General features: G+C 37.5%; 3 protein-coding genes across 3 annotated transcripts; 2 read left to right on the top strand and 1 right to left on the bottom strand.

Annotated features, from left to right (window-relative positions):
* Positions 1 to 1,877: 1,877 nt before the first annotated feature.
* On the top strand, positions 1,878 to 4,073 carry LOC104896002 (anthocyanidin 3-O-glucosyltransferase 2). Its single transcript, XM_010682664.3, has one exon. It carries the CDS (start codon positions 2,191 to 2,193, stop codon positions 3,664 to 3,666), a length of 1,476 nt encoding a protein of 491 aa, XP_010680966.2. The 5' UTR covers positions 1,878 to 2,190; the 3' UTR covers positions 3,667 to 4,073.
* A 1,471-nt stretch (positions 4,074 to 5,544) lies between these two features.
* LOC125498856 (uncharacterized) lies at positions 5,545 to 6,348 on the bottom strand. Its single transcript, XM_048647156.1, has one exon. It carries the CDS (start codon positions 6,346 to 6,348, stop codon positions 5,545 to 5,547), a length of 804 nt encoding a protein of 267 aa, XP_048503113.1.
* Positions 6,349 to 7,180: 832 nt separating this feature from the next.
* LOC125498179 (anthocyanidin 3-O-glucosyltransferase 6-like) lies at positions 7,181 to 9,215 on the top strand. The gene is given in 2 exon segments (XM_057395975.1): positions 7,181 to 8,379; positions 8,382 to 9,215. Coding segments are annotated over 2 exon segments (1,476 nt in total). The 5' UTR covers positions 7,181 to 7,499; the 3' UTR covers positions 8,978 to 9,215.
* Positions 9,216 to 9,422: the final 207 nt, after the last annotated feature.

Here is a 9,422-nt window from a genome sequence, read left to right on the forward strand (position 1 = left end):
AAAATAAAATAGGCTTTGATTTTTTTTGTCTTTTTACCAACGTGGGATAAGTTTTATGCATTGTCCCCCCCCCCCCCCCCAACTTGTTTACCTTACTTTCTTTTTAAGTATTATTTTTTCATTTTCATTCAACAATATACATAAACAAATTTAACGAGTTGCTCGCGAGCTTATCGAATCGATTTGGACCTTGCTCAACTCGACTCCTTAGGTCTCGAGTAGATCACGAACTCGAGTTGAGTGTTGATCGAGTATTGACCAAGTCGATCACGAGCTGCTCAACTCGATTTGCACCCCTACTGGTATGTATTGTGCTATTGCGTTGTTCAGCTTACAAACGAAGCTCTAAACTTAGCTTTGATTGTAGCAAAGTTACTGAATACTCTCTCTGTTCCTCCAAATTTTTCTTGGTTATCGTAGTTCCACATGTCAAGATAGGTCTGAATGAGAGTATGTAAGTGCGTTGGTTATTGTGGTATATAACTTTTTATATAGGAGAGAATGTGAAATTAAGTGGGGTAATTTATATTATCAATACATCATGAATATGTGCAAAGTTGAGGTGATAGAGTAATGGCATCACTCTTCACCGGCACCTCATATTTCTGAGGTGTAGGGATCAAATCTCATGGGACTCAATTGAAGAAGTTCCCTCACCCCCTCAAAGCACTCTTCATCTTACAATTCAAAGCACAAAAAAATCTTCAATTTCAAATTTCTAACGTTCTTCATTCATGGTTCCTATTATTTATGAAGCATAATTGAAATTTGGATAGTTTAATATGACATTTTAAGTATCAGAAACTTAAATATTACTTGTACTAGTTATATTTATTTGCCATATCTTCAGACAAATGGAGTATGACTTAGATAGAAACTTAATCATACATAACTCAAAAAGAGTTGGAGTCTATAGATTAAAAAAGAAGTTTATATTCAATCAAGTGCCGCCGCACAGTCGTATGGCACACCTATGTTCTAGTACAACATGCCTTAGGTGATTAAAAACCTAATGAATCCTGTTTTGATTACACTGATAAAAGAACGTCACTGTAAGTAAGATAATATTTATTAATCTCATCTTTACCTCCTCCCCTTCACACCTCAGCCGTGACATAATCTACTTTACCAGACTCCATAAGTCCAATTTCACATATATAAAATAATTACTTGCTTTCAATTCCTCACAAAGCTCCGGAAACCTGTTCTCTAAAGTTCAATTTGGGGATCCATCCATCTACCAATTTTTTTTCTCTCTCTACGCTATATCCCTTCCTGAGATGCATGTAAAGTACAAAGAAAACAAGAAATTTAGAAGAGGTTTAAAGTATAATGTGAGCTATATATGAAAGTAAGTAATATTATAACTTTAAGAAGAAACCCCTTTAACCTTAAAAATGATACTTAAAAAGTAAAGTGTTCTTACATTATTTATTATTGCAATACGGTCTTATACAAGACTTGCTACAAAAAGAGTATTATCTAATAAAAGTACTCGTAGTAGCATATCAATATTGGTAATAGAGTAATACCGTAATATAACAATGCATGTAAAATTTAATATTAGGTGAGTGTAGCCTCGAACTTTAGAGTACTCCCATGGTTGTCCTCTTTGTGGGTTATTGGGAGAGAGAGTGTAAAAGTATTATTAGTTTATTAGGAGAGAGAAAAAAAAATTGGGCAAAAAATTGATGCCCAACTCCTCATGATGGACTAAGAAAAAGAGGAGCAAAGAAGGAATTGGAGGAAAGAGAAAATATGATGGGATAGATGGAAGAGTGAGAAAGTAATAGAATAATCAATGACCCCAAATTATAGGGCAACCATTAGTTATGCTCTTAGAGAAACGGTAGTATAGACTGCATTAATTTGAACACCACACAAACTAACCCGAGTCAGTTACGTAATCAAGATCCTTTAAAAATAGAATGAAAAGGGAAATTTTCATTCCCCACTTCAAAGTGTCTTCTATTAGTTCAGATTCCACAAACAATACATGCTTACTAGTAATATAATCAATAGAATTGTTGTGCATATCATATAGAATTATAGAAGTATATAAACTCACACTGTCCTCCAATATCATAGAGAACTATAGAAGTGGTTGTGCAATAACGCATCTTAATTCTCAAATCCCATCCTACAACCAAACAAAACTTCATTGCTAATACTATAAATAGTAGTATCAATATGAAGAGCAATCCAGCAGAAGTGGTGTTGATTCCAACCCCAGGAATGGGCCACCTTCTCTCAGCCGTAGAACTAGCCAAACTCATTATCCGACACGAACAACGCATTTCTTTCCTCATCCTTATCCTCAACGTCCCCCTCAATTTCTCCATTGTTAACAACTATATCAACTCAGTGTCACGTAATAACCCCTACCCAACCCGCCTCACCTTCGTCGTTCTTCCTCCTCTTTCACACCTACCCGACCCCACCAGCCCCAACTTCTTGACGAGCTTCATCGACCTCCATAAGCCACTAGTCAAGCAAATCATTAAGAATAGAGCCGAGGCAGAGGCTAGGCCAGTCGGGTTCATATTCGACATGCTATGCACCCCCATGATGGACATTGCCACTGAGTTCAACATCCCCTGGTATATCTTCTTCCCCTCGGGTGCCAGCTTCTTGAACCTCATGTTGCAGTTCCAATCACTTGCTGATTTTCATGGAATTGATATTGCTACTGAGTTTAGCAACCCGGATATCACGTTTGACATACCCGGTTTCACAAACCAAGTGACTGGTAAGATTGTGCCTCGAATATTTCTCGAGAAAGAAGGCGGGTCTTCAATGATGATCGACCGTGCTAGGCATTTCAGAAGATCAAATGGTATTTTAGTTAATTCGTATGTCGAGCTTCAACAGTTTGGGATACAAGCTTTGTTTGATCAAGTCACTAAGCATAGTATCCCTGCTGTTTTTCCAGTAGGCCCTATTATTGAGCTGGACGATGAGAGTCGAAGTGGTTCCCAATCTCAAAAGAACAATGAGGAGTCTATTATAGGATGGTTGGACGAACAACCTTTATCCTCTGTTGTTTTCCTCTGCTTTGGAAGCATGGGAAGTTTTGATAGGGATCAGGTGAACGAGATAGCCAAAGGTTTAGAGAATTCCGGTCACAGGTTTTTATGGTCCCTACGTAAACCACCACCCGGCGACGGAAAATATGGGCTGCCGAGCGAGGATGAGACCTTTGTAGATGCCTTACCTGAAGGTTTTCTTGATCGTACAAGTAGTAGAGGGAGTATCATCGGATGGGCACCGCAAGTATCAATTTTAGCCCACTCGGCTATAGGTGGGTTCGTGTCTCATTGTGGATGGAACTCGATACTAGAAAGTTTGTGGTTTGGAGTTCCTATAGCTACGTGGCCATGTTATGCCGAACAACAGCTAAATGCGTTTGAGCTTGTGAAGGAGTTGGAACTTGCGGTGGGGATAAGGATAGATTATAAATATGAATGGAAGATCAAAAAGGGTAACTTCTTAGTGACGGCTAAAGAGATTGAAATTGGCGTAAAGAAATTGATGAATTTGGATGAAACGACAAAGACCAGAGTTAAGCAGATGAGAGATGAGGGTAGAAAAGCTTTACATAATGGTGGATCTTCTCACAAGTGGCTTCGCTGTTTTATTGAACATGTGTTAAGCCACGACAACTAGCTGGACGCTTATGCCGCTTAGACGGTTAGACATCATGTCCACGATTATTAACTTAAAGAGAAATAAGCCACCATAATGCTGGGGTAAGGATCGAACCCCTGACCTCAGAGGCCAAGGGGGAGCGCTCTACTCACTTGAGCTAACTCCTATTCTTGAAGGATAGCTCATTTGGCTAGAGCTTTTCTTTTAATTTTAGAAAATCTTGGGATCAATTATCAATATGTGTAGTAGCTCTTCAGTACCAAAAAAAAGTAGATTGTTGTATATTAACTAGCTTAATGGCCTGCCAATCTGCCATCACGGGCAAAGCAAAGAAGGGACCAAGGCCAAGGGTGGCCTTGGCCCTCCTCTCCCGAGTGTTTCATTATATTGTTGTGAAATTAGACGTTTGCTATATTTTTTTTAAATCTGGTACTAGTTATTCCGGCTCCCTGGTCAGTTATTGGGCTCCCTTCTGTTAAGAGATTTGGCTTCGCCCTTGCCTGCCATGTTGGATATGATAATACTCCCTTTTTCATCTCTTTTTTCATTATTATTAGAGACGTAAAAAATTGTCACGATATTACAACACGACGCGAAACGGATACGAAAAAATGGGTTAGTGTCAAACTTTCTCGACACGTTTATATGAATAGACCAACATGTATTTTACCGTTTAATAATGAGGTTGGGTTAGTGTTGAAAATTTTAACCCGAAACTGACACGCATTTACATGGTTTAAGTTAAACATATTGGAAACTTTAACATTTAAGACCATTAATGAATTTTTTAAGATTTTCTAATATACTAGCAAGTAATTAACTAAATAAATAAGGATCGGTAAATATTGGACCTAAAAAATAATTTATTGTTAATTTTTTATAGGAATTTTAAATAAATAGGTTAACTGGCTCGACAGAAGTAAGCGCTAAATCAAATGGGTCGAGTTAGTATCAAGGGGTTCCAACAAGATTAGTTAAGTGGGTCAAGTTAGTGTCAGCAGCTTTCGACATGGTTAGTAAATAACATGAATACAAAATAGACATGGCACGACCTATTTGGCAACTCTATTTTTAATATGTGGATTGCTGAATATAGTCTTACCAGCCTTATATACACGCGATGCGTGCGTGTATTTAAAATAGTGCCTTATATCCCCTTAAAATGGAAAGTTGAAATGGAAAAAGATTCTTAAATTATTTTCTTTTGTAATTTTTTTATTCCATTAGATCATTAAGGGTAATTTAATATTTTTAAACGGGACACCATCATCCTCCCTCCTTCCCTTATATAATAGAGATTGTACTATATTCAATATTAAATATATCTATTTTTTTATTTATATCTTTCACAACCTTACCCTTTGGCCCTTTATGCCTTCTCTAAATTTTTAGTTCTCACAGAGTGAGCAAAATTTTTTTGCTAACATTATGGTGAGACAAAAATAATTTTTGGCCCAACTTATGATCAGTCGAAAATAATTTTTGGCTTAATATTTAATAAGTCAAAAATAATTTAAGTGTCAATAGTTTCGAGCCAAGTCTTATGTTGTTTTACGGATGAATAAGGCTAAGGTCATGTTCGTTCAACTTATTTTAACTTTTTTTTTCAAAAAAAAAATGTATACAGGATATGATAAATTTATTGATAAGATATAATAAGTTCAGATAAGTTAAAACTAGCTTTATATGCACGCTATGCATGCTAAATTGTTGTTAAAATATAATTAATTGCATAATTATATCTTTTAATAATTTGTAAGAAAGATAATTTACAATAACACATATATTTACCTGGCCTATCTATTTAATCTTTATTATCATTAATTAGCATACCGATTTTCACGTAATTCTATAGTTTTGTATTTGCATTTTTTTCAATAGTATTATATATTTTAACTACCATACTTCTTGAGATGCATCACCAACAGTGGAATGAGCCATGAACAACCTGTCATCTTCTTCAGCTTGTTCAGTAAAGTTGACCTTTTTTTCTTCACTTCTTTGCTTACTCCAACATTCTGCTTCCTTATGCCCATATTTTTTACAATAGTGACATTCACCTGCAAACTGAGATCGACCTCCTCCACGGCCACGACCTCTACCACGTCCGCGATAGCCACCTCTACTATTTCCACGACCATCGTTATTCCATTTGTTTGAAGAGTCTGTGCTTACAGAAAAGGTTGTCTCTTCCTCCTTTTCTTGATGCCTATTCATTCGATCCTCATGAGCTAACAAAGAACCCATTAGTTCATCAAATGTATAGGTTGACATTGTTTTTGACTTTTCAATGGCAGCGACAACATGAATATAGTCCTTTGTAAGGCTCCTTAACACCCTAGCTACAACATTTTGATCACTTATTATTTCACCATATGATTTCATTTGATTCACAATGGCAGACACTCTGGACAAGTAATCTTGCACAGGTTCATGTTTTTTCATTTTAAGTGATTCAAAAGTCCCACGTAAGGTTTGCAATTTCACAGAAATTACCTTGCTATCTCCATGATACTCCATTTTCAAAATCTCCCATGCCTCCTTGGAAGAACTTGCTGATGAAATTCTCGGAAAAATAGAGTCATCCAATACTCCTTGGATGAATAGCAACGCCTTCGCATCCCTCTTTCGATTATCACGCAATTGTTGATCGGGCTCCGCCGGTTCTGTGGTCGGCTCGGTATACCCAATGACTACCATGTCCCCATAGCTCTTGAGACTTGAACAGAGTTTGCATCTTCAAACTCCATAAGTGATACTTCTCTCCCTTAAAAATTGGAATTAAGGGCGTAAAGGAGGGATTTACACCAGTGTTTGCCATAATTTTTCCTAAATTCAGTTATTTCACTCAATTGAGTTTGCTTTTGATTTTGTTTGTGTCCTCTCCTTGTGTTTCTCTCAACACTCTATGTTTTCTCACACTTACTTTACCAAATTTGGTTTGAGGAAGATGAAAGAAGGTAGCACGTGCCTCTTTCTCTTTTACTGGCTCGCATACCTAAGTTGTTGGAAATATTGAGAAAATAGAAGACAAAACAAAGGCTTTCATTCACTGAATGCATTACAATTGAAATAAAGGAAGCAACTAGGCCCACTTAAGTAGGCTCACAAAATTAAACTAACAAGCTACAAACTAACAACTAAGAAGAAGAGTGGGTCAATATGATCCCACCTAATACTCCACTAAGAAATCAAATCAACTAACTTCTAATTAAGCTACTCCCTCCGTCCCATAATATAGTGCCTACTTCATTTTTGTGGGTCAAACTTTAAAATCTTTGACCAAATATTCTCATTTGTATATATAAAAAAACATATTCATGTGGGATCTTGTTAGATTCGTCTCAATGTGTAGTTTCATAATATTAATTTTTTATATTTTTTATTAATACGAAATTGAAGATATTAAAGGTCAAAGTTACGTCTTGGAGACCGTATAAAAAGAAACAAGCATTATATTATGCGACGGAGGGAGTACTATTTAGGAACATGATCTTCCACTAATGCAGTAACTACTACTTTTGTGCATTAACTAACAATAAACCCATTCTCATTTAACCTCAGTACCTCATCCATGACATCATTTGCTCTTATGCGTTAATGAACTTATGATGCCACATGTGACATGTTTAACATGGAAACTCCACCCTACATAAATACATACACGATACACCCATCAGCAATCTATATATATGGGTCATTTGTGTAACGTTATTTTCATCATCTTCCTTAATATTTATTACAAAATAGAAACAAAAGTTTGTTCTAGAAAAAACTCATAACACAGTACACAGTACACAGTACACAGTACACAGTACACAGTACACAGTACACAGTACACACACCCAAAAATGAGCAGCAGTACAGCAAGTCTAACAGTAACAGCAGATGCAGAGCTGGTGTTTGTTCCAGCTCCGGGTATGGGCCACCTTAAATCCGCCGTGGAACTAGCCAAACTCATCATCCAACGCAACCACCGCATTTCAATCGTCATCCTCATCATCAACATCCCCACTACTACTTCCCTGATCAACGACTTCGTTCACTCCCAATCACGTAACAACCCTTACCCTACCCATCTAACTTTCATCACTCTACCACCTCTTTCAAACCCACCAGAACGCTCCTCTCCCGACTTCATGCGCATTCTCATTGAGCTCCACGAGCCTCTCGTCAAACAGGCCGTCGAGGAACGAATCCAAGCCGGGTCTTCTAAGCTTGCCGGTTTCGTCTTCGACATGTTTTGCACCAACATGATTGATATTGCCACCAATTTAAACGTTCCAGCCTATATCTTCTTTACTTCAGGAGCTAACATGTTGAGTCTTATGTTTCATTTTCAGTCAATGAATGATGAAGGTGTTTTTGATCTTACTAAGGACCACATCAGCCCCAATGCTGAGTTTGATGTACCCGGGTTTGTGAACCGGGTACCCGAGAAAGTTCTCCCTGCAGTACTTATTGATAAGGAAAGTGGGGTCCCTATTCTTCTCAACCTTGTAAGGGGGTTAAGAAGATCCAAGGGTATTTTAGTAAATACATTTACAGAGCTTGAAACTTCCAGTGTACAAGCTTTGTTAGATCAAGCAACTCAAGGTGGTAGCATTCCCGCTATTTATCCAGTGGGTCCCATCTTAGAGCTTGATAGTGGGTCCCAAGGAGAGGACCACATGTCTATTTTACAGTGGCTAGATAAGCAGCCTTCTTCATCAGTAGTGTTCCTCTGCTTTGGAGCATGGGAAGTTTCGATGCGAATGAAGTGAAGGAGATAGCTAATGGTCTTGAAAAGTCCGGACACCGGTTTCTCTGGTCTCTACGGAAGCCGCCTTCCGCGGGTACAACGCAGTCTAGTCAGGACCAAACTTTTGTAGAAGCATTACCCGAAGGCTTTGTGGATCGGACGGCTAAGATCGGAAAAATCATTAGTTGGGCACCACAAGTTTCCATCTTGTCCCATCCTTCCGTAGGTGGGTTCGTATCGCATTGTGGGTGGAACTCGACACTGGAGAGTATGTGGTTCGGGGTTCCTGTAGCGACGTGGCCACTACATGCAGAGCAACAACTGAATGCATTTGAATTAATCAAGGAGTTGGGATTAGCGGTTGAGATTAGGATGGACTATCGACATGATTGGAAAACAAGAAAAGCAAACTTTGTAGTCACAGCTCAGGAGGTTGAGAATGGTGTACAGAAATTGATGAGTTTGGACGAGGAGACGAAGAAGAGAGTGAGGCAAATGAGAGATGAAGGTAGAAAAGCTTTGGAAGATGGTGGCTCTTCTCATATGTCGTTGGCTCGTTTTATTCAAGATGTTTTGACTTTTGAGTAATGTTAGGTTGCTGAGAGTATTGTGGTCATATCAAATGTCAATTTGTCAATTTGTCCATTTGTCATATACCTTAATGTGTTTTAAGTCCATGTTGTTTATGTATCACTATTTACATGTGTGGGCGGTTTGGTGTGTTAATAAATGATTGTAATGGGAATAAATTTTAAGTATAATGTGGGAAGCACTTTTAAAGTGTGTATGGGGTAATGGTGAGATAATTTCAATTGTCAAGTTTGTATTTTTTTTTTTTTATGTAGAATCAATTTCACCTCCTAAGTTTTTGTTTTTTCTTCTAAGAAAAAGCAATTTTTATTACCACTCGTTACCTCTACAAGTGGTATTGGAAGAGAATAAAATTTTTAAAAGAAAAATAGACACTTTAGGATAAATTAGCATTATCATGACACTGAACAATGATTTTCTTCAGAAATTTACATACAAATTC

This window comes from Beta vulgaris, chromosome 6, assembly GCF_026745355.1.
Source record: "Beta vulgaris subsp. vulgaris cultivar EL10 chromosome 6, EL10.2, whole genome shotgun sequence".
In the NCBI taxonomy this organism is placed as follows: domain Eukaryota; kingdom Viridiplantae; phylum Streptophyta; class Magnoliopsida; order Caryophyllales; family Amaranthaceae; genus Beta; species Beta vulgaris.

Excerpts from the sequence above, each read along its gene's own strand:
- LOC125498856 (XM_048647156.1), bottom strand. The coding sequence starts at position 6,348 with ATGGTAGTCATTGGGTATACCGAGCCGACCACAGAACCGGCGGAGCCC.
- LOC104896002 (XM_010682664.3), top strand. The coding sequence starts at position 2,191 with ATGAAGAGCAATCCAGCAGAAGTGGTGTTGATTCCAACCCCAGGAATG.